General features: G+C 39.8%; 1 protein-coding gene and 1 non-coding gene across 6 annotated transcripts in view; both read left to right on the forward strand.

The window, feature by feature from the left end:
* RC3H2 (ring finger and CCCH-type domains 2) overlaps positions 1-25,731 on the forward strand; it is a 57,355-nt gene that overhangs the window by 20,965 nt on the left and 10,659 nt on the right. For 4 of the 5 annotated variants that reach the window (XM_025359767.1, XM_025359771.1, XM_025359769.1 and 1 more), the window contains 9 exons: positions 818-993; positions 3,390-3,590; positions 4,058-4,190; positions 4,311-4,429; positions 6,922-7,034; positions 16,307-16,615; positions 21,994-22,208; positions 23,022-23,455; positions 24,029-24,199. In XM_025359767.1, the coding sequence (XP_025215552.1) occupies positions 818-993; positions 3,390-3,590; positions 4,058-4,190; positions 4,311-4,429; positions 6,922-7,034; positions 16,307-16,615; positions 21,994-22,208; positions 23,022-23,455; positions 24,029-24,199 (1,871 nt within the window). The remainder of the gene's footprint in view (positions 1-817; positions 994-3,389; positions 3,591-4,057; positions 4,191-4,310; positions 4,430-6,921; positions 7,035-16,306; positions 16,616-21,993; positions 22,209-23,021; positions 23,456-24,028; positions 24,200-25,731) is intronic. The other variant, XM_025359770.1, reaches the window with a different exon arrangement.
* LOC112608796 lies at positions 3,861-3,971 on the forward strand. The gene has a single exon (XR_003116080.1). It is a non-coding gene; the product is annotated as a small nucleolar RNA SNORD90 (small nucleolar RNA).

The following is a 25,731-nucleotide window of genomic DNA, read 5'->3' on the forward strand; positions in this document are numbered from 1 at the left end:
TAAAGCAACATAAATGAAATTAATACCTTCTTTGGGTTTTGCATTCAGAGGCTATTATTTTTTAAATTATATGCAAAATAGTTCTGACAGGCAAAGTAACAGTGTCATGCATGCAAACAATACCATTTATTATAAGCGTGCTGTGGGTCCTTTGCATATCATTGTCAGAGTAGTTCTGTGTATTTAATTTTTATATATTTATTTGAGATGGGGTCCGTCTCTGTTACCTAGGCTGGAGTGCAGTGACGTGATCACAGCTCACTACAGCTTTAACCTCCCGGGCTCAAGTGATCCTCCACTTCACCTCCCAAGAGCTGGAACCACAGGCACATGCCACCATGCCTGGCTAATTTTTTTAATACTTAACATTTTTTGTAGAGACAGGGTCTCCCTATATTACCCAAGCTGGTCTCAAACTCCTGGGCTCAAACAGTCTCCCTACCTTGGCCTCTCAAAGTGGTGGGATTTATAGGTGTGAACCACCACACCCAGCTATGTGTTTTATAAATGACTTTTTTTTACCTTAACCTTATCATCATCTAATTGACTGTTAAATACAGAAGATACTTTAAGTTCTGTTAACTTGTGTTCTGATTGGTATTTAGTGGAAGAATGTTTTATTTATGGAAAGTATGTTTTATTTTGCTTGATTACCTTTTAAATAAACTATGTACGTGTGATGTCCTCTTTGTGCTGATTAAATATAGATTATGGGTAATGGGCCACTATAAACTCTAATACCCAAAGATGTCTGTGACACACATGATCTGATGGGTTCCTCATTTGTCATGAACTTATGTTCCTTTAATATTTTTAGCTATGCAAGAAGAGGCCTTGAAGCTGGTATTACTGGCATTGGAAGATGGTTCTGCCCTCTCAAGGAAAGTTCTGGTACTTTTTGTTGTGCAGAGACTAGAACCAAGATTTCCTCAGGCATCAAAAACAAGTATTGGTCATGTTGTGCAACTACTGTATCGAGCTTCTTGTTTTAAGGTAAGCACTAAGTATCTATGGAAAGACATGCCTGTTTGTGAGACAGATACTTCCTGAAATTCCTGTTACCCAGTCTAGAGGCCCTAGCAATACAGAATGCTTACAAGAGTTGAGAGGAAACTTTCCTTCTGCATTGATTGCATCTGCGGTACCACCTTTTGGTAGTACCTGTTACTATCTATTGGCAAAATAAGAGTATATATGTGAAGATGTCAGTAACAGAAAGAACATAAGGAAATCATTTGGTAAACTTGACTCTTATCAAGTAAAAGTGGACTGCAGAAACCTAATTTCTTTACATTTAGTGTCTTAAAAGGAAATTAGGAACTATATTGAAAACTTCATAAGGAGTATGTAAACTTTGTAACCCATTATTATTTTTGTTATCTCATTCTCTGTAGTGATTAGATTAATACCTTTAATCTGAAAATGGCCTACATGTTATCTCACATACAACAAGGAAATGGAAGGTTGAGGAGATTGGTCCACTCTGCTTTTAGATGTTGTTTTTTGTTTAGTGGAAAGGGTAGGGAAGAACCCCAATATATTTTAAAATGTAGCTTCATTGTCTAATAGGCTAGCAGGTAGTAAGAGATACTGAAAGCAAGCTGAATCCTTAAAGTGTTTTTATGATCCAAGAGTGTAGGTTGCTGCCTGGGTCTTGAGAATGTCTCATGTACTTGGAAGTAGAAAGGCCTATTGGCTTCTATGAAAGTAAAACATTTAAATTTGAAACCAAAGCTTATTTAGGTTATTTTGTTGGTTTTATAGCTCCCAAGAGTGAAAATAGTACAGACAGAAAACTGTTTTCTTGGCAGACCGCTTAGTTTGAGATAACAGGTAATTGGTAATAGAAATGTGTTGGGATTAATTCATTTAACTCCACTAATGAGACTTGGACACTATCTGCTTCATAGTCATAATGTTTAGTTTCATGCTCTTAGGGCAACTATTGAAATTAATCTCTATTTCTACACACTTCACTAGGCCCTATAAAACTCTGTAACTTTTTAATGTATAGTTTTTTACTACTTAAGTAGAGGTTAAAGCTATATACCCTGATGATAATTTCTGGGGTAGCAGAAAATTTCTTCTTTTAAGTGACGGACTTTCGCTCTGTTGCTTAGGCTGGAGTGCAGTGGTGCCATCATAATTCACTGCAGCCTTGAACTCCTGGGCGCAGGCCATCCTCCTGCCTCAGCCTCCCAAGAAAATTTCTTAATTATCATGTGGTAGTACTAATATATGTGTACCTATTAGCTGGATTCCTTGCTTGTCTATCTTTATCCTCTCCTGTTACCAAAGTGATGTTTTTTAAAACATAAATCTGATCATGTCACTTCTCTGCTTAAAAATCCTAAATCAGCCCTGTAATCCCAGCACTTTGGGAGGCCAAAGCGAGAAGACTGCTTGAGCCCAGAAAGTCAAGGCTACAGCAAGCCTAGATCGTGCCACTGCACTCCAACCTGGGTGACAAAGTGAGACCCTGTCCTCCCCATCCCCACCCCTCCAAAAAAATCAGTGGGTTCACATTCCCTTCATGATAATATCCAAATTTCCTACCGTAGTATATAATGCCCTCTATTATTATTCTCTAGCCTGTATCATACCTTAACCCTATGTGTTCTGCTTTTTCATGTTTCTGTTTCACCACTTGCTGCTCTTTTAAAAATTCTATTTCTCCCCCTTTTTTTTTCTTTTTTTTTTTTTTTTTTTTTTTTGAGACGGAGTCTCACTCTGTCCCTCAGGCTAGAGTGCTATGGTGCTATCTTAGCTCACTGCAACCTCTGCCTCCCGAGTAGGTGGGATTACAGGTGCCTGCCACCACCACGCCCGACTAATTTTTGTATTTTTATTTGAGATGGGGTTTCATCACGTTGACCAGGCTGGTCTCAAACTCCTGACTTCAAGTGACCCGCCCACCTCGGCCTCTCAAAGTGCTGGGATTACAGGCATGAGCCACCACCCCGGCCTCCTCACCTTTCTTTGCTCAGGAAACTCATATTTATTGTACACAAATGAATTCATGTAGCTTTCAGCTGGGAGAAGCCTTTTCTGAAATCCCGTTCTTCTCGCTAATTTAATTCCTTTTCCTCTTTGTTGCCATCAAGCCTTATAATAGCACTTTTACTGTAATTTTCTACTTACAAGTTTCTCTTTCTTAACAGTGGCTGAAATCATTGAAGGCAGGGATTATGTATTTAGTTATGTAAGTTCTGTTTTGTTCCAGAAAGAATTTGTGGTCAGGACATTATCTTATCTATGTACCTTATTTGTGTGGTGTCTGATATGTAAGTATCCCCCAGCCTCCGTGAAAAAAGAATAAACGAATCAGTTGAAGGGAGAAAGCACAGACCAATTCTGATGAGTTTCTTTTTCTCTTTTCTATTTCTTAGGTTACCAAAAGAGACGAAGACTCTTCCTTAATGCAGCTGAAGGAAGAATTTCGGAGTTATGAAGCGTTACGCAGGGAACATGATGCCCAAATTGTTCATATTGCTATGGAAGCAGGACTCCGTATTTCACCTGAACAGTGGTCCTCTCTTTTGTATGGTGATTTGGCTCATAAATCACACATGCAGTCTATCATTGATAAGGTTTGTGAAATTAGAGATGCTGATGTTCTACCATTGCTGTTACGTTGAAGAGTAATAGAATATTCTAAAGAGTCTATACACAAACAGTTGGAGATTCCTGTGTTTTTAAATGTCAGACTCTTATAAATTATCCTTATTTTCTTTTTATTTTTCTACTTGCAAAATAAAGGGATGCAACAGGGAAACAAATACATGATACTAGCATAAAAGCAGTGAGGCTTACAAAATTTCAAGCTTATCTATATTCTGACCTCAGAGAGTTAATACAGCTTATAAGTTTTCTAAGTGTCTAATGATGAATTTCATAGGGCAGATTCTGAGGTGAAAATTTAATTCATCACTGATAGTCCTACTATGGAACCTGAAGACACTTGAAAACCTATTAAATGTGTTGAAAATTGAAAGTATTTGAATATAAATGTGTCATGAGAACCAAAGTAAAAAGCATTCTCATTTCTGTTTGTTAGCTACAGTCTCCAGAGTCATTTGCAAAGAGTGTCCAGGAATTGACAATTGTTTTGCAACGAACAGGTGACCCAGCTAACTTAAATAGACTGAGACCTCATTTAGAGCTTCTTGCAAACATAGACCCTAATCCAGGTATGTGGGAACATGCTCAGTTGCTTATATTTTTTTCTACTTTCGAGGTGAATAATACAAGAGAATTACTGCTAACATTCTTCCCCTCCCAACCCCCATGCCCTTGGTGGCTTATTTTAGATGCTGTTTCACCAACTTGGGAGCAGCTAGAAAATGCAATGGTAGCTGTTAAAACAGTAGTTCATGGCCTTGTGGACTTCATACAAAATTATAGTAGAAAAGGCCATGAGACCCCTCAGGTAAGTATATTTATTACATTTCTGACTGCTATTATCTCTAACTCAGTTTCATCCTGAACATCTTAACAAGCTGTTTTGTTAATTGGACTCAGTATGTGACTCATAAGTTTTTACCATCTCTGTTCTTTTGGGAGAAACCCAGTTTTTAATGTACTTGGTAACATTTTATAGCACAGCAAGAGTTTTGAGGGTATCTTAGATGTGAGTATAGTTCATTACAGAATTTTTTTGACCAAATGTAGATAATTGATTCCAAACGTTTTGTCTAATTCTTTTCTACCGTGGGAAATTGTCATTTATGGAATTTGAATTTTCTTTTTTCTTTTCTTTTTTTTTTTTTTTTTTGAGACAAAGCCTCACTCTGTTGCCCAGGCTGGAGTGCAGTGATGCTATCTCAGCTCACTGCAACCTCTGCCTCCTGAGTTCAAGTAATTCTCCTGCCTCAGCCTCCCAAGTAGCTGGGATTACAGGCAAGCGCCACCATGCCCTGCTAATTTTTGTATTTTTTGTAGAGAAAGGGTTTTACAATGTTGGCCAGGCTGGTCTCAAACTCCTGACCTCAGGTGATCTGCCCACCTCGACCTCCCAAAGTGCTGGGATTACAGGCGTGAGCCACCGTGCCCAGATGAAATTTGAATTTTCAAGGTAATTTTCAATGTACTTTAGAAATTGAGATATAATCCTGGCCAGACACAGTGGCTCACGCCTGTAATCCTAGCACTTTGGGAGGTCGAGGTGAGCAGATCACTTGAGGTCAGAAGTTCGAGACCAGCCTGGGCAACATGGTGAAACCCCGTCTCTACTAAAAAAAAAAAAAAAAAAATACAAAAATTAGCCTGGCATGGTGATGGACACCTGTAATCCCAGCTACTCAGAAGGCTGAGTCAGGAGAATCGCTTGAACCCGGGAGACAGAGGCTACAGTGAGCCGAGATAGCGCCACTGCACTCCAGCCTGGGCGATAGAGTGACTCTTGTCTCCAAAAATATAAAATAAAATAAAAAGAAGTTAAGATATAATCCTTTATACTAATAACTTCTGTTTATTAAGTTATTATGAGCCATTCACTACATTCAATGTTTTACGTGTATTATTTCTTATCCTCACAGTCACCTGCAATGTAGTTGCTATGTCCAAGCTGAAATTCAAAGAGGTTAAGTAATATAAGATTGTGCTGTCAGGGGGTGGGTGCAGTGTCTCATGCCTATAATCTCAGCACTTTGGGAGGCCAAGGGGGGCAGATCACGAAGTCAGGAGATCGAGACCATCCTGGCTAACACAGTGAAACCCCATCTCTACTACAAATACAAAAAATTAGCCAGGCGTGGTGGTAGGCACCTGTAGTCCCAGCTCCTTGGGGGCTGAGGCAGGGAGAATGGCGTGAACCGGGGAAGTGGAGCTTGTAGTGAGCCGAGATGGCGCCACTGCACTCCAGCCTGGGCAGCAGAGCCAGACTCCGTCTCAAAAATAAAAATAAAAATAAATAAAAAAGATTATGCTGTCAGTAAGAGCTGGGATCAAACCCACACTTTGTACTCTTCTTTCCTCATTCTTAGGAGACATTATAACTTAAAATGTTGACTGAAAAGCAAATGTTTTCATCTTAGGCTCATAAGAATAAGAATATCTTAGATTTTGATGCAAACTGTAGAAGTCATAGTGGAATTTTAATATTCTGCCGCATTGTGTGAACTCAGATAGTTTAAGCCTGAGAGTTGTACCCTCAAGTTGACAAGTTAATTGGTAATTTTTCACTTCTGGGGGAATTGTATTCTACCTTTTCTGAGAAAGTTTAAGTAGACAAAGCTTTCGGCTTTTTTTTTTTTTTTTTTTTTTTTTTTTTTGAGACGGAGTCTCGCGCTGTGTCACCCAGGCTGGAGTGCAGTGGCGCGATCTCGGCTCACTGCAAGCTCCGCCTCCCAGGTTCACGCCATTCTCCTGCCTCAGCCTCCGAGTAGCTGGGACTACAGGCGCCCGCCACCACGCCCGGCTAGTTTTTTGTATTTTTAGTAGAGACGGGGTTTCACCATGTTAGCCAGGATGGTCTCGATCTCCTGACCTCGTGATCCACCCGCCTCGGCCTCCCAAAGTGCTGGGATTACAGGCTTGAGCCACCGCGCCCGGCCGCTTTCGGCTTTTTTAAATGCTTTTTAAAATTGTTTGATTTTGGTAGCAGAATTTTAAGACAGCAATAAATTGATGAAAAAATACTGTCTTTTTCTGGGCATTCTGTTAACTAATGAATAAATGGACATAATAACATTTGAGCCAGTTTCAAATAATCTTCAGAAGGAATATCTAAAGTGCCAACTCAGGGTTGTGTCACATAACTCACAACAGGAAACAATGGAATATTAGTTGTTTCAGCACAAGAATTACTTGTCTAATGTGAAAAAGAATTAAAGGTATAATTATAAAGTTCTGAACTTCCTAGAGTGAATTACAAATGGAATCTTCACTTTGCCACTCATTGAATGTGTTCCATTTTTGTAGCCTCAGCCAAACAGCAAATACAAGACTAGCATGTGCCGAGATCTGCGACAGCAAGGGGGTTGTCCACGAGGAACAAATTGTACATTTGCCCATTCTCAGGAAGAGCTTGAAAAGTAAGTGTCGAGAATTCTCTTTTATATGGGTTTAATTTTTTATTTTTATGGGAGTGTTATATACAGTCCTGAAGTTTGTGATGGCTTTCAAAAATGCAAGTTAAGGGGGCTGGGCATCATAGCTCATGCCTGTATTCCCAGCACTTTGGGGGGCTGAGGCAGGAGGATTGCTTGTGCTCAGGAGTTTGAGACCAGCCTGGGCAAGATAAGGAGACCCCCGTCTCTACAGAAAAATTTTGAAATTAGCTGTGTGGCCCACAGTTGTGGTCCCAGCTGCTCAAAAGGCTGAGGTGGAAGAATTGCTTGAACCCCAGAGGTCAAGGCTGCAGTAAGTTGTTCACACCACTGCACTCCAGCCTGAGGGACACAGCAAGACTCGCCTCAAAACAAAACAAAACAAAGCATGTAAGATCTGGGTACCAGATTAACATATGTGCATTTAGACCCTCACTCAATGGTCATATTTTGAGACCATTTTATAGCTGGAATCCATATTTCTACTGAGCACCTGTGGAGAATGAAAATACTTGCAGTCTTATTTGCTCAGATTCAGTTAAACCTAGCAGCAAAGTCTCAGGCAAAATGGTAAAGCAGATATATATCTTTTTTATGACTTTTGGTCTTTTTAACATTCTTTTTTCCTGTGTATTCTTTCTCTTCTCCTGTGGGTAACCTCTTTTTCTATGTCCATTTAACCGAGACATAAAAGTTAATGTATATAAGGTTTAATACTATTATCCAATTTTTGTTGTTTTGTTTTTTAAACAAAACTTTCATTATTGAGACCTCACCAAAAAATTCATCCCAGCCTTCCTACTTCTGCTGGCCAGTGTATCAACTTTTTTTTTTTTTTTTTTTTTTGAGATGGAATCTTGCTCTGTCACCCAGGGGAGTGCAGTGGCATGATCTTGGCTCACTGCAACCTCTGCCTCCCCTGTTCAAGCGATACTTCTGCCTCGGCCTCCCGAGTAGCTGGAACCACAGGTGCCCACCACCACGCCTGGCCAGTTTTTGTATTTTTAGTAGAGACGGGGTTTCAGCATGTTGGCCAGGTGGGTCTCAAACTCCTGACCTCAAGTGATCTGCCTGCCGTGGCCTCCCAAAGTGCGAGGATTACAGGCGTGAGCCACCGCGCCCGGCCCTGTCTTATCAACTCTTAGTGGACATATTCATTTTGTTTTTGGATACTTTAAACAAACTGAGCTAATTTTCTCCTCCCATATCTCCTCCTCCTGCCTTCCATTGTACTCACCTCATGTACCCTGTTTAGCCATCCAGCCTGTTATATATGCTATGTTATAATAATCATCTTTGTCAGCTGTCCTTCCTTCAGCTTTTTCCGCTTAATCAGTCAAAAAATTCTGCCAATTCATCTTCCTATATATTTCTCAATTTTTTCTTTTTCCTTCTTTTCTTGTGATCCAAGCTGTCATCCCCTTTTCTCGATCTCTTGTTGCCTTCTAACTAGTCTTAAATCTCTTGCTGTCCACCCCTTCTCCCATTATTTCCCTTAAAACAGAAATATTTTAAAAGCACAGATTTACTCATAACCGCCCTTCTTCACCTAAGCCTTTGATAGGCTCTCATTGTCCTATAGATTAAGATATAAAATCGGTGTTGTGGCCTCTAAGACCCTGCATCATGTAATCTGTGCCTGCCTTTCTGATCTCATTACACAACACTAATTGTACTCAAGCCACACTGACCTTGTCTCAGTTCATGGTATGCACTGTGCTCTTTCCCACCTCAGGTCTTTTACATAATGCTGTTACTCCCAGCCTTGCCTTTGAGACCATTCCTTTGTTAAGCTCATCCTTCAGTTTTTCAGGGTAATTGCCCCAACACTTCATACTAACCAGCTTCCTCTTTCTCACACTATCATATAAAATTAATTAATGGCCTGCTTTAGAGCTTGACAAACTTCTTTACGAAGTCCAGATAGCAAACATTTTTGGCTTTGTGGGCCACAGAATCTGTTACAACCATTCAGCAGTGCCATTGTAGCAAAAAACAGCCGCAGACAATGCATAAATTGGGCATGGCTGTAAACTTTATTTATAAAAATACTTTACAGAAACTATGGCCCATGATCTGTTTATTAAATGTTTGTCTACCTTCCATAGGTGTAACTCCCATGGTCTATGTTGTCTCCATATTGTTGTCTCCTTTCCTCAGTGGCTAGCATGGGCACTGTACATAATGAGCTCTACAAGCAGCAGCAGTGTGATAGAAGATAAGTGTGTGTGCAGTGAAAAGAGCAGAAACATGCTTCTCTTCTCAGTTTTTTTCCCCACTTGAAGAGCCTAGAGAGAGGATACAGGAGTCCTAAGGAAAAAAGATGCTGTTTGCACCCAGTCAAACTAGTTCCATATACAGAATTTCACATCAGGATAATTTGGGAGACTCTAGGAAATATGTTCAGCTTGTCCATACCTGAAATAGAGCTTTTTAGCTAAAAGGGGAGCTTTTGAGAATACTTTGCTGGGGAGCAGTTAGACTAAAAAAGTCAGAGAAGAAACTGTGGTTTCATTGCCATTCCACCCTCAATTAGTGCCCATGCTGAAAATCCATTTTCTTCTCTCTCATACCTTCAAACAGACTTCACATTCTTCATCTGCAGTACCTAGTTCAGAACTTTATTATCTTTTGCCAGACTTATAATAGTAGTAGTAAAAATAATAATAGTCAAGCTGGGTGTGGTGGCTCACACTTGTTTTCCCAGCACTTTGGGGGGCAAAGGCAGGTGGATACCTTGAGTCGAGGAGTTTGAGTCCAGCCTGGGCAACACAGTGAGACCTCGCCTCTACAAAAAAAATAAACAAAATTGGCTGAGCATAGTGGCATACGCCTGTCATCTTAAGCTACTCAGGAGGCTGAGGTGGGAGGATCACTTGAACCTGGGAGGTCAAGAATGCCATGAATTGAGATTATACCACTGTATTCCAACCCAGGCAACAGAGCAAGACTCTGTCTCAAAAATATAAATAAATAAAAATAATAAAAGAATAAATGTATAAAATATCACTCATTCAAAAATAATAATAGCAAAATTATTGGTCACATTTTTAGTGTTTCACATGGTAATCCAGTTTGTTTTACTGCTTCCATGACTTTTTATCCAGTATCTTCCTATGTTTCAACCTATCTTTTCCACTTCCACTATTTTATTTTTAAAATATGTATGTCTTCTTTAAATTCTTAATTAGTTCTTCAGTATATCACAGAATCTCATCCTGATTTTATACTCTAACCCTACTCTGCCATTTGTATACTTGGTTTTTAAGGTATATTCAATCAATCACTGTTGATTACTATATAAATTTTTTTCACTCTTCTTTTCACTTGTCTATATTGTTTACTCCATATTGTATTATTTTCTCTCTCTTTTTTATCTGGAGAGCTATTTCTAATCATACTCAGATATTACCTTCCCTCAGACTTCCCTAGGCAGCGTTAATTGCATCCTTCACCGTGCTGCCACAGCACTGCATACATAGTAGTTTTAAAATTATGGTATGATTAGCTGGGTGTGGTGGCACACACCTGTAATCCCAGCTACTCGGGAGACTGAGGCAGGGGAATGGCTTGAACCTGGGAGGCAGAGGTTGCAGTGAGCCGAGATCGCGCCATTGCACTCCAGTGTGGATGACAGAGCAAGATTCAGTCTCAAATAAATAAATAAATAAATAAATTTATAATTGTTTATTTACATGTGTGTTTTCACTAGACTTCATTTATCTCACGGGTTATTAATCTTTTTTTTTTGGAGACAGGACCTCACTCTATAGTGCAGTGGTATGATCTTGGCTCACTGCAACCTCTGCCTCCCGGTCTCAGGTGATTGTCCCACCTCAACCTCTCGAGTAGCTGGGACCACAGACACAGGCCACCATGTCTAGCTAAATTTTTTTTGTATTTTTTGTAGAGATGGGGATTCACCATATTGCCCAGGCTGGTCTCGAACTCCTGAGCTCAAACAATCTGCCCACCTCAGCCTCCCAAAGTGCTAGGATTACAGGCATGAGCCATGGCGCCTGGCAAGGGTTATTCATCTTTATATGTCCTGCATCTAGAAAATACCTGATACATAAACTCAGTATCTTTATGTGGAGGAGCAAATAATATACAGTTCTTATTTCCAGCCAGCTTCACACACTCTATTGCTGTTTAAACAAACAGGGATAATACAAAGGATTAGAGAAGTAGGTAATGTGACTGTCCTTTCAGTTTAAAAAATACATGTTGCTACCCCACTCTGAGCTTTTCGAGGATAGGCTGTTTGTCTTGGTTCACGTAACACCAGAAACTCAGCAAATGTTTGTTCAACTTAAATAAATTAATTTTATCTATATTTTCTTTATTATACACCCCTCTAATGAAACAAAATGTGCATGCCCAATAATCCCTTTTTAGAATATGTATTTATTATATGTAAACATAAAATATGTAGAATAAATATTATGTAAATATGTGGATATGTTTTAGAACTAGAATGTTGGGGTTATGATCTTAAGAATTGCTATTCTGAAGAGTGTCAAAAGCGAGGGATCAACCAACTCAACAAATAGTGACCAGGAGTGGTGGCTCATGCCTGTAATCCCAACACTTCGGGAGGCCAAGGCTGGTGGATCACTTGAGGTCAGAAGTTTGAGACCAGCCTGGCCAGCATGGGGGAAACCCTGTCTTTACTAAAAATACAAAAATTAGCCAGGCATGGTGGTGCATGCCTGTAATCCAAGCTACTGGGAAGGCTGAGGCAAGAGAATCGTGTGAACCTGGGAGGTAGAGGTTGCAGTGAGCCGAGATTGCACCACTGCACTCCAACCTGGGTGACAGAGTGAGACTTTGTCTCAAAAAAAAAAAAAAGTTATAAAAGATTATTATATACTAGGTACTATTCAAGATGTTTCTAATGGAAAAAGGAATAGTAAACATGTAAATAAGCAATTTTGGCCATGGCAAACAATTTGGATTTTATTCTGGTTGCAATAGGAAGTCATTTTAGAGTTTTTTTTAAATGGAATGAGATTTTTATTTTGTCTTAGACATATCACTCTGGTGTCTGCATGGATGGAGACAAGGTAAAACTTCCATAGTGGTCCACAGGTGGTAGTTTGGTAGCTCGGGTAGGACTATAGCAATGGAAATTATGAAAAGTAGTCATACTTAGAATATATTTTGGAAGTAGAGCTGACAACGTGGACCAATTGAATGTGGGCTATAAAGAAAAGAGGGAAATCAAGGATGACCCCAAGGTATGGAGCCTGCATAACTGAGTGATCTCTTTTACTGAAATGGGAAATGCATCAGGGCAGAAAATCAGTGATTCTTTTGGCCATATGAATTTTGAAGCTTATTCTATATTCATGCAACAAATAATAATTGGGGGCCGGGTGAGGTGGCTCACGCCTGTAATTCCAACACTTTGAAAGGCTGAGGCAAGAAGATCACTTGAGCTCAGGAGTTTGTGACCAGCCTGGGCAACATAGCAAGACCTTGTCTCTACTACCCAAAAAAAAAAAAAAAAAATTGTCTGGGCATGCCCTGCCTTTAAAATAATAATAATTGGGCACTTAGGATGTTATGAGGCAGTGTATTATGTGCTAAAGATAGATGCAAGAAAGGCAAAATTCTTGTCCTCCGGGGGCTTACATTGTAGTAAGAAGACAGACATGAAATAAATAAATATATCATCTCTTGTAATGACAGGCAGTATGAAAAAAAACACACAAAGGAGAAAAAGAATGATTGAGAAAGGGGAAATCTCTTAGATAGGATAGTCTAGGAAAGACTCTTAGAAGATACAACATTTGAACAGATAGTCGAAGAAGGTGTCCAAGAGAAAAAAAGATAATTACCTAAGTGAAGTCTTAGAGGGAGGCAGATGGACTTGAGACCTAGGCCACAGGTGGTGAGACTGGCTTTAGTCAGGAACAGGAACTCATTGCCCCTTATCTTTAAGAGGAATGTGGCTACAGGTGCAGGAGGGTTACTGAAATTAGTAGTGGAAAGATAAGTAATTCTCTGCTTTCATCTGTTTTCGTGGTTAAGTGGGAGACAGTATCATTTAGCTGTAGGAGGGGTGGTTGAAAGTGGAGGGGAAAAGGCTGTTGGAGATGGGAAAATGAACTTAGTAAAGAAGGGTATTAATGAATTGCTTATTTGTAATTTTGAAGGGATTGTGACTGCACGATTTTTCTCCAACATTTAGCTGCTTGGGAGCAGGCACAAAATAAGTAAAGAATTGGATTGAGCTTTTACCAAGTGAGTTGTACAGAGGGAGTGTGGATCAAGGGAGTTAAAAGTTATTTACAAGGGAGGAGTTAATGGTAGATAGTGGATTCTAAGATGGGTAAGAAGGGATTTAAAAAGAATAGGGAGAGTTAGGCATGGTGGTGCACATCTGTAGTCCCAGCTACTCTGGAGTCAGAGCTGGGAGGATCACTTGAATTTAGGATTTAAGGCAGTCTAGGCAACATAGTGAGACCCTGTCTCTAAAAAGACAGCCTGTAGCTGCCCCAATACTAAGAATCCAATGTATATCACTAGTTGTCACTTACTTTACCTCACTCACTTGGTTAAGATTTTATTTCTCCTGACTCTCTTTTGAGAGGTTGATAGTCAAAACTTTATTTTTTGCTTTCTAGAGCAACCTTGTGGATTATCTCTTGCTTTTTTTGTTTTTTTTTGGGTTTTTTTGTTTTTTTTGAGACAGAGTCTCGCTCTGTTGACCAGGCTGGAGTGCAGTGGCACGATCTTGGCTCACTGCAACCTCTGTCTCCCAGGCTCAAGCAATTCTTCTGCCTCAGCCTCCCGAGTAGCTGGGATTACAGGCGTGTGCCACCATGTCTGGCTAATTTTTGTATTTTTAGTAGAGACAGGGTTTCACCATGTTGGCCAGGCTGGTCTCGAACTCCTGACTTCAGGTAATCCACTCTCCTCAGCCTCCCAAAGTGCTGGGATTAAAGGTGTGAGCCACCATGCCCGGCCAAGTTTTGTTTTTTGAAGATGGAAAGCAAGGAGACACGATATTTTGTATAAAAACTCTGAGGAAAAGAATAATGAGAGTAGGTTTCAGAGAGCATGTGAAGGAAGGTATAGGGATCTTTGGGCCCCTCCAGACCACCAGATTGCCTTCCTAAAATATAGGTCTGCTCATGCCCTTCCTTCTTGAAAGATGTAATTATTGCTTTTCCTCTTATCTGTAAGATGATGTTGGCCGGACACGGTGGCTCATGCCTGTATCCCAGCACTTTGGGAGGCCAAGGCGGGCGGATCACTTGAGGTCAGGAGTTCGAGAACAGCTTGGCCAACATGATGAAACCCCGTCTCTACTAAAAATACAAAAATTAGCCAGGTGTGGTGGTAGGCACGCGCCTGTAATGACAGCTACTCCGGAGGCTGAGGCAGGAGAATTGCTTGAACCCAGGAAGCGGAGGTTGCAGTGAGCTGAGATCACGCCATTGTACTCCAGCCTGGGTGACAAAAGCTAAACTCCGTCTCAAAAAAAAAAAAAAAAAGGTTGTGTAAACTGGCTATCACCTGTTTTTTTTTTTTAATGTTCTGTTACTTCACTTTTAGCCAGTCTTATCTAGGAGCACTTGTCTCTTATTGAGCATCATGTTCCTCTGCCAGTGTTTACATGTTAAAGAGAAGGAGAAGAGCCGGGCGCGGTGGCTCACGCCTGTAATCCCAGCACTTTGGGAGGCCGAGGCGGGCGGATCACAAGGTCAGGAGATCGAGACCACGGTGAAACCCCGTCTCTACTAAAAATAAAAAAAAATTAGCCGGGCGCGGTGGCGGGCGCCTGTAGTCCCAGCTACTCAGGAGGCTGAGGCAGGAGAATGGCGTGAACCTGGGAGGCGGAGCTTGCAGTGAGCCAAGATCGCGCCACTGCACTCCAGCCCGGGCGACAGAGCGAGACTCTATCTCAAAAAAAAAAAAAAAAAAAAAAAAGAGAAGGAGAAGAAAAGGATTGAATAATGAAGCTGTTGATAGATACCAGAGGACTAAAAGGGAAACTATTGTGAAGGCATTGCTTATTACTAACACTGTTCATATTTAATTGCCATATGTTTATATATAATATTAATAACAGATTACTTTAGGCATATATAATTATGACCCCAAATATGTATAGCCTTCTTTCTGTTCATGAACTTAATTTTTCACCACTTTAAAAATATTGGAGGGGCAGGGCATGGTGGCTCACACCTGTGATCCCAGCACTTTGGGAGGCGGAAGTGGGCAGATCACCTGAGGTCAGGATTTCGAGACCAGCCTGGCCAACATGGCAAAATCCCATCTCTACTAAAAATACAAAAGTTAACCAGGCATAGTGGCAGGCGCCTGTAATCCCAGCTACTTGGGAGGCTGAGGCAGGAGAATCGCTTGAACCCAGGAGGCGGAGGTTGCAGTGAGCCGAGATTACACCATTGCACTGTAACCTGGTTGACAAGAGTGGAACTTCATCTCAAAAATAAAAAAATAAAAAAAATATATACATACACACACATATATTAGGGAGCATTGTTAAGGATTACATCATAATGAAATTTTGGTATATAAGTGGAAACACATTTTCTTAAATGGAATCCAAAATCAAATTGCCAGTCTTTTTGTGTATTAGAATATTATATCCAATGATCACCTTAAACTCAAAACTTAGTATCAGAAAAATCTCTAATAGAAATGTTTTTAACTATAGGTATAAACTAATCTGAAAAATGTAATAAAGAATTTCTATTTTTGTGTAATGTTTAAGAATGAGTTTTTAAAATTATTTTTTAAAATTATATAATCCTTTTACAGTTTGGTAACAACAGAGAATGGCTTCAGCTCTTGCATACCTTTTCTCTTTACTCTGTGTTCTCAGCCAAGTTCATTGCCAGTTCCCGTCATTTTTACATAACATACCTTATATTCTAGTTACACAAAATTTTCAAATGATCTCTTTCCACTCCTTCAAAAGGTTCTTTTTAATACATTCTTGGACAGAGTGGCATGAGGGGGAAAAAAAGATTACATGTATACTCGGCTTGCTATATTAATTACATGTATATTATATACATATGTGAATGGCATATATATTTTCATGTGGCATCTGTTGCAGTAGAATTTGATACAGACTGTATTTGATTATTTAGCTGAAGAAACTTGTTGTCAAAACTGTTTCCTCCTTTTTCAATCTTTTCCCATTGCCTATTGCCATTTTTTTTCTTGAGTAAGATTTAGTGAAATATTCACCAATCTGTTGATTGTTTTTGAAACAGGTATCGATTAAGGAACAAAAAGATCAATGCCACTGTAAGAACGTTTCCTCTTCTAAATAAAGTTGGTGTAAACAACACTGTCACAACCACAGCCGGAAATGTCATTTCTGTCATAGGAAGTACTGAAACAACAGGGAAAATTGTTCCAAGTACAAACGGAATTTCAAATGCAGAAAACAGTGTTTCCCAGCTAATCTCACGTAGTACTGACAGTACCTTAAGAGCTCTGGAGACCGTGAAGAAAGTGGGAAAAGTTGGCACTAATGGTCAGAATGCTGCTGGGCCCTCTGCAGATTCTGTAACTGAAAAGTAGGTATTAGGTAAAAATGATTGCTAGAAATTCTTTTTCCTTTTTAGAAATGCCTGAGTGTTTTTACTTCTCCTGATGAATACCAGTTAATCAGAATTTTTACACAGAATATTTTGTGATGTAGAAGAAACACTAAATACTAAAAAATTTGAGTTCTACTTTGGCTCTGCAACTGAATAGCCCTGTGAACTTGGAAAGTGACTTTAACTCTGAATTTTGTTTTCCTCAACTCTCCCAAAGAGACTGGACCAGAATTTTTTTTTCACACCTTATTTTCTTGAACTGTAGTGTTGATTCCATAAAGATGCTAGAAAAGAACTAAACAGAAACCTAAGCAGGTAAAATGCTGAGCCTCTAGCTCTGTTTCAGTCAGAGCACTTTCACTTTATACTCTGTAATGAAGTGTAGCACTTAAGAGGGGACTCTTGGCCAGGTGCGGTGGCTCACGCCTGTAATCCCAGCACTTTGGGAGGCTGAGGTGTGTGGATCATGAGGTCAGGAGATCGAGACCATCCTCACTAACACAATGAAACACTGTCTTTATTAAAAGTACAAAAAAAATTGGCCGGACATGGTGGCGGGCACCTGTAGTCCCGGCTACTCAGGAGGCTGAGGCAGGAGAATGGTGTGAACCCGGGAGGCAGAGCTTGCAGTGAGCCAAGATCACACCGCTGCACTCCAGCCTGGGTGACAGAGTGAGACTCCATCTCAAAAAAAAAAAGGGTGGGGGGACTCTTTGTGGGGGGAACCACACTCTCGGGGCTCAAGTTCTGGCTCATGGTTTCCCAGCTGTTTGATCTTAGGCCAGCTACTTAATCTGTCTACCTTAGTTTACTCATTCATAAAACTAGAATTATAATGGTGTCAACTTCCTATATTGGTTGCGAGGATTAAGTGAATTAATTCTTCAGTATGCCTCGAACAATGCCTGCCATATAGTAAGCGCTCAGTAAATATTTGCTTTATTATTATTGTCACTGTTAATTGCTATTGAGTGTCAGCATAAGATTTCATTTGTCAAAAGGTTTTGATGCCTTTAGAAAAAAGTTTTTAAATTTTCAGATGATCTGAAAAGTTATTTCCAACTCTAAAATCTTGAGTAAGATTTAGTAAAATATCAATTATGTTGATATTCAGATTTTGTTGCCTATAAATAGTCTATCAGTATCTGTTATATGCCTGCTAGGAAAAAAGCATTGTGCTAGGCACATAGCAATCAATGATGGATAGATAAGCAGTAACATTTGCTACTTCTGCAGTCAGCACATGATGGGAGAAATTGTTTATTAAGGGACTTTTACAGACTGGGCATGGTGGCTCAGGCCTGTAATCCCAACACTTTGGGAGGCCTTGGTGGGCGGATCACCTGAGGTTGGGAGTTCAAGACCAGCCTGACCAACATGGAGAAACCCCTTCTCTACTAAAAATACAAAATTAGCCGGGCATGGTGGCGCATGCCTGTAATCCCAGCTACCTGGGAAGGCTGAGGCAGGAGAATGGCTTGAACCTGGGAGGCGGAGGTTGCAGTGAGCCGAGATCACACCATTGTGCTCCAGCCTGGGCAACAAGAGCAAAACTCCGTCTCAAAAAAAAAAAGAAAAAAAAGGACTTTTACAGTCTTCCCTGGGCAAGATTTTAGAAAAGATATATTCGAGAACATTGTCTAATTAACAAATGTTATTTATGCACTCAATCTTGGAGCTCTGTTTTTGGCACATGAAACGTAAGATACCTTTGCTTTTAAGTGATTTATGATATAGTTGTGGATTTATGTAATATTAGCATTTACACATATGAAACAATACTGAAGCTGGATTAAAGGACAGGAAAATGTTATATTGCTGGGAGAAATATGGGGAATTACAGAAAAAAAGAACAACATAACATGGATTAAATCTGTCTGTAATTATATGGAATATTGAGGAGACCAGCCTTTTAGATCTGAAGGCTTATGTTAGGGACTGGTATAAAATAAGATTAGATAGGTTGGTGCCAGATTATGGAGACCTTATGTATACATGTTTAGGAAATAAGCTTTTGAAGAGTTTTGGCAAGATAATGTTGTAAAACTGTTTTCTATCCATACAATGGAATATTATTCAGCCATAAAAAAGGAATGAAGTACTATTATGTGCTACGATATGGATGAACCTTTAAAACATTGTGCTAAATGAAAGAAGCCGGATACAAAAGGTCACATATTTATATGGCTCCATTTATGTTAAATGTCTAGAATAGACAAATTCGTAGAGATAGGAAGTAGATTAATGGTTTCTAAGGGTTTAGGGCTGGGACAGGAATGGGGAGTGAATGCTAATGTGTATAGGTTTCTCTTGGGGATGATGAAAATGTTTCAGAATTAGATAGTGGTGATAATTGGACAACCTTGTGAATATACTAAAAATTACTGAATTGAGCATCCTAAAAGAATGAACTATATCTCAGTTTTTTAACAAAGTAGACTAGGGTAAAAACTTTTTTTTTTTTTTTGAGATGCAGTCGCTCTGTCACCCAGGTGGAGTGCAATGGTGCAATCTTGGCTCACTGCAACCTCCACCTGCTGGGTTCAAGTGATTCTTCTGCCTCAGCATCCCAAGTAGCTGGGATTACAGGCACCCGCCACCATGCCCAGCTAATTTTTGTATTTTTAGTAGAGACTGGGTTTCGCCATGTTGGCCGGACTGGTCTAGAACTCATGACTGCAAGTGATCCGCCCCCCTTGGCCTCCCAAAAGGCTGGGATTACAGGCATGAGCCATTGCACCCAGCTGGTAAAGACTTTCAAAAAATAAATCTAAATTTTTTTTGGAACACAATTGTTCCAGTTGTTATTGGAACACAGGAAAAATAATAATTCTATGAGAGGTATTGTGGATGGCTTCTTAGAGGTGAAGTGATGATACCTGAGCTATATCCAAAAGTATAGATAGCAAGGAAGGAAGCGCCTTGTGAATGAAGAAGGCAGCACAGGCAAAATCAATAAGATATGAGAGAAGCTGCCATATTGGAGAGCCTAGAATCCTGAAAGTCATCTAGGATAGTGATCTAATTCTCACTAGGATGTGACTGAAGATTAGCTTTTCCCATAAGTTCCAATTTTTGAGATAGCTTGCATGATTTCATGAGGCGATAAATGTTGACCTTATCGTGGATCTTGTTGCCTTTTTGTTTATCAACAAAAGTCTATGAGTTTACCATTTCAAAGTACTAATCCAAATTTTAGGTATATAACATTTTGACATGGAGCAACCAGATAATCTATGTAAAGCATAGTGCCTGGAATAGACTGAAATAACCACTTGATAAATATTAATTATTATTGTTTCAAGGAAATCCTAATCATTTTCCTTGTTGTCTCTATTTTACTTGTGTAAAGAATAAGCCCAGCCCTAAAATATCTTTATACTCTAAACCCTTACATTTGTACCTACTATTATTACCCACAGTTCCTTAGTTATTTTTTACATTTTAATACACAGTTACACATACAAGTAAACATCTCCTAGACTAATCTGTGATAAACTTAAAGGCAGCCCATGTACCTTTTTCTTTATACCCTACCTTTTTTTTTTTTTTTTGAGACGGAGTCTTGCTCTGTTGCCCAGGCTGGAGTGCAGTGGCGCAATCTCCACTCACTGCAAGCTCCACTTCCCGGGTTCACACCATTATCCTGCCTCAGCCTCCCGTGTAGCTGGGACTACAGGCGCCCGCCACCGCACCTGCCTAATTTTTTTTAATGTATTTTTAGTAGAGACGGGGTTTCACCATGTTAGCCAGGATGGTCTCAATCTCCTGACCTCGTGATCCGCCTGTCTCAGCCTCCCAAAGTGCTGGGATTACAGGCGTGAGCCACCGCGCCCGGCCTATACCCTACCTTTAAAATGATTGTTCTAATTTGAGAAAAAACCCTCTAATCTGGTTGAGATGCAGTGTATTGAGTTCCTGCATAATTAACACGATCGTTTTCTGCAGTCATCACATATCTAAAGCTCTGTCAAAACTTGACTTTTTTTTTTTTTTTTTTTTTTTTTTTGAGACAGAGTTTCACTCTTGTTGCCCAGGCTGGAGTGCAATGGCGCGATCTCGGCTTACCACGACCTCCGCCTCCTAGGTTCAAGCGATTCTCCTGCCTCAGCCTCCCGAGTAGCTGGGATTACAGGCATGCACCACCACACCCGGCTAATTTTGCATTTTTAGTAGAGACGGGGTGTCTCCATGTTGGTCAGGCTGGTCACGAATTCCCAACCTCAGTTGATCCGCCCGCCTCGGCCTCCCAGAGTGCTGGAATTACAGGCGTGAGCCACCGTGCCCGTCCAAAATTTGACTTCTTAAAAGGAGTTAAGAAAGCCATAACATCCTTTTGAGCTGATTACTTAGTGACTCAACCAAGAAAATTCTTTTGTGTTAAAAATAATAATAATAAAAGGTTGGTGTGTTTTGCCTCAATTTAATGAGTTACCATTTCATTCACCCAGCAGGTGTTTACTGAGTACCTACTGCATGCCAGGAACTGTTTTATTTGTCTGACAAATATTTACCAAGTGCCTACTCTGTTCCAGGAACTGTTTTAGGTGCTGGGGATATAGGAGTTATCAAAATAAACAAAAGTGGCCTTTCCTCAAGGAGTTTATAGTTCAGCTAATTTAACTCCTCATAGAAAACAACCCTTTCTTACCATGTCTGTTTTCTTTGTCCCAAATAGTTCTACTAATGGACTATATTATTTCGGTTGAGAACTTGTTGAACAGAATTTTCTTTTTTTTAACCTTCAGTAGGGAAAAATGTTTGCTTAAAGAATGAGTAATGGCCGGGCATGGTGGCTCATGCCTGTAATCCCAGCAATTTGTGAGGCCGAGGTGGGAGAATTGCCTGAGCCTAGAAGTTGAGACCCTCCTGAGCAACAAATCTAGACCCCATCTCTACAAAAAAAATTAAAAAATTAGCCGAGTGTGGTGGCATGCACTTGTAGTCCCATCTGCTTGGGAGGCTGAGGTGGGAGGATTGCTTAAGCCCAGGAGGTCAAGGCTGCACTAAGCTGTTATTGTGATTGTGCCAGTGCACTCCAGCCTGGGTGACAGAGTGACACCCTGTCTCAAAAAAAAAAAAAATGGGTAAATGGTGACTAATGAGGCACGTTAATATCTGGGAATCGTTTTTATTCCCTGTGGCTTACACAGGAATATGACTCTGTTACCATGATTATGTAAATTAGCTGTGTAAGGTGGCAGTGAAATTCATTGCCTTATTTGTCAATGTGGCAATATCTGAAGTGTTTTCTATTAATGGTTTCAGAATATAATTTTATTAAAAATTTCTACTAAGGAGGACAGTCATAGACAGTGATTTATCCTTTGCCCTTTGTTAAATTTTCTCTCCAGTAAAATTGGTTCTCCACCCAAGACTCCTGTAAGTAATGTAGCAGCTACCTCAGCTGGGCCCTCTAATGTTGGAACAGAGCTGAATTCTGTGCCTCAAAAATCCAGCCCATTTCTAACTAGAGTACCAGTATATCCTCCGCATTCTGAAAACATTCAGTATTTTCAAGATCCAAGGACTCAGATACCCTTTGAAGTCCCACAGTACCCACAGACAGGTGAGTAATTTTAGAGGATTCTAAGAAAAAAAGAAACATTGTTTCCCTTAGATAAATGAGTGAATAGTTCTAGAATGTCTACATTTAAAAAATTAATCCTTTTGACCATATGACTCATAAGTTATTTTCCTTCTCCAAGGATCTGTGCTGCTAAATACTAACAGCTTTAAGGTTGTTATTCCTACAAATCAAATACAGGGTCAGGAGTGAACTTTAGGGGGTTTTCTGTAAGTCCCCTGAAATGATGTAAAAAAATGTTTTATTTATGTATGCTTCTGTACAATTTTGGAAAGAGAGTGAACAACTCACATAGATTTTGAGAGAGGTCTTCAACGTCTGCTCCCAAAAAGGTTAATAAAAATCAATGATGTAACTATTTAATCCAAAACCAGTGGCAATAGATGCCCTGGAAGGATATTTACCAGCCGTCTGTTAATAGCTTTGTCATGTGTTTTAAGGAGCACTTTAGCAAAGTATTGAACGTTAATGATTTTCATATAGTGGTATCTTGAAAATATGTAGCTTCTGGTCAGGTGTGGTAGCTCACACCTGTAATCCCAGCACTTTGGGAGGCCCAGGAGAATCGCTTGAGCCCAGGAGTTTGAGACCAGCCTGGGATTGCATCATAGCAAGACCCTGTCTTTACTAAAAAATAAAAGAAAAAGCCAGGTATAAAGCTTTATAAAGCAGGGTAAGGTAAGGTTCAAAGCATACTGTATTTTCCTGCATTAAGGGCTGCCGTAGATTTAAGCCATTATAAAATGTTGGATTGTACTAAGATTACATTAAATATTCCTCTTTCCAATTTTCAAGGATACTATCCACCACCTCCAACGGTACCAGCTGGTGTGGCTCCCTGTGTTCCTCGCTTTGTGAGGTCCAATAATGTTCCAGAGTCCTCCCTCCCACCTGCTTCCATGCCATATGCCGATCATTACAGTACATTTTCCCCTCGAGATCGAATGAATTCTTCTCCTTACCAACCTCCTCCTCCGCAGCCGTATGGACCAGTTCCTCCAGTACCTTCTGGAATGTATGCTCCTGTGTATGACAGCAGGCGCATCTGGCGCCCACCTATGTACCAACGAGATGACATTATTAGAAGCAATTCTTTACCTCCAATGGATGTGATGCACTCATCTGTCTATCAGACATCTTTGCGGGAAAGATATAACTCATTAGATGGATATTATTCGGTGGCTTGTCAGCCACCAAGTGAGCCAAGGACAACTGTGCCTTTACCAAGGGTAAGTGAAGATGCTACTATAATGTAGTCATTAAGAGCCCAGTGTCTGGAGTCAAACCACCCAGGTATATATCCTGGCTCCTCCACTTACTAATTGTGTGACTTAAGGAAGTTACTTGACCTCCCTATGCCTCAGTTCTTTCATTCGTTTGATGGAAATAATAGTAGTACCTACCTCATAAGGCTGTTGTGAGAATTTAATCAGAAAATCAAACCTCTTAGAACTGGGCCTCACACATGTTAATGCTCAATAAATGTTATGTTCGGATAGGTAATTGTTGGGAAAGTAGAAAAATCTTAAAAATACAAGATTAGGGCCTTTTTTCAGTATCACCACATACATACAAATGACTTTCCTAAACAAGAAAAGTGAATGCTCAGATTCTGCTTTTAACATCAGTTGAATAAATATTAACCTTTTTTTTTTAAGTGTATGGAGAATAGACTAGGGTGCCTTTCCCTGCTGTATTTTTTTATCCCAACAATATCATAAACTGTTTACATCATTTTCACACAGTTAAATTTATTCACCACTCCCTAGATGATTAAGATTGTTTCTTTTATCCCCCATTAGGAACCTTGTGGTCATTTGAAGACCAGTTGCGAGGAGCAGATAAGAAGAAAGCCAGATCAGTGGGCACAGTACCACACTCAGAAAGCACCTCTTGTCTCTTCAACTCTTCCTGTGGCAACACAGTCACCAACACCACCTTCTCCTCTATTCAGTGTAGACTTCCGTGCGGATGTAAGAAAGGTTTTAATTACTTAATGTTGCAGGGATAGGTCAAACAGCTGACTTCAAATTACGCATTCAAACCAGGAATAGCTATGTTGGATATTTTGCAGTGGTTTGGTGTGCAGTTGAGTTTAGTTCAGTAAACACTGAATATATATGCACAACGGCTAGGTGTTATGAAACTCTGAAGACTGTTAAGGCATAGTCCTTTACCAGGAATTCAAAATCTTTCCAGTAGTATAATTATTTTATGGTTTTTTATTAATAGTGTGATTTATATCTATCATTTATTGAGCACCTACTCATGCCAACACTGTACTAAGCATTTGCATAAAGCTATTTTATTTAATTCTCACAAAAACCTTAGGGGGCAGGTATTTTCTATATTTTACAGGGTAGGAATCTTACTTACAGAAGTGATTTGCCCAAGATCTTTCAGCTGTAAATAGCTGGGGTTTGAATCCTGTGCTGTCTGAGGTATTTCTTCACTACTTCATAAGAGATGCAGAAATACCTACAGTATTATTTATGCTCTTTACATCACTGTTAATTATTGTTCTTGGCATTACAAAATAAGTTTTTGTACCAGGATGATTTTAATTAAATCTGGTGTTTTCAGTACTATTATATTTAGAGTAAACCATTAATTTCTTTTTTAAGTTTTTTCTGGTTTATTCCCCACCCCCAAAAGTTCTGATATTAAAATTTTTTAAATATTTTCATTATAAAAAATTTCAAACATATACAGGTATAGAGAGAATAATATGATAAACTCCATGTACCCAACACCCAGGTTCCATAGTTATCAACTCAGTCAGTACTGTCTTATTTGTACCCCCTCTTCCCGTTGAATTGTTTTGAGGTAATCCTAGGCATTGTTTTTTTTTTTTTTTTTTTTGAGATGGAGTCTGGCTCTGTCGCCCAGGCTGGAGTACAGTGGCCGGATCTCGGCTCACTGCAAGCTCCACCTCCCGGGTTTACGCCATTCTCCTGCCTCAGCCTCCCGAGTAGCTGGGACTACAGGTGCCCGCCACCTCGCCCGGCTAGTTTTTTTGTATTTTTTAGTAGAGACGGGGTTTCACCGTGTTAGCCAGGATGGTCTCGATCTCCTGACCTCGTGATCCGCCCATCTCGGCCTCCCAAAGTGCTGGGATTACAGGCTTGAGCCACCGCGCCCAGCCGGCATTGTATTTTTTAACCCATAAATATTTCAATAAAGCATTGAAATTTTAAACTAGATCCAAATTGGTCTTGTCAAACTTAGACTTCTTCAAAGCAGGTAAATATGTTGACAACAGAGTGACAGAGCTGCCACTTGCTTGCTAGATGCCACTTCTGTTTTCTTTTTTGGTATACAATGTATGCTTCAGGAAGTGAGTATTTCCCTGAGACTCAGATCTGCTGAGTTTGACTTGAGAAAAGTTATTTAACTTTTTTGGCCTTGAGTTTTTAAATCTGAATAATTAGTCAACTAGATTTAATGATTCGTATAACTTTAGTATTCTGGTCCTATAAGTATTCCTTATTCACAGTCCCTTTAA

The sequence above is a fragment of the Theropithecus gelada genome, chromosome 15 (assembly GCF_003255815.1).
Source record: "Theropithecus gelada isolate Dixy chromosome 15, Tgel_1.0, whole genome shotgun sequence".
In the NCBI taxonomy this organism is placed as follows: Eukaryota; Metazoa; Chordata; class Mammalia; order Primates; family Cercopithecidae; genus Theropithecus; species Theropithecus gelada.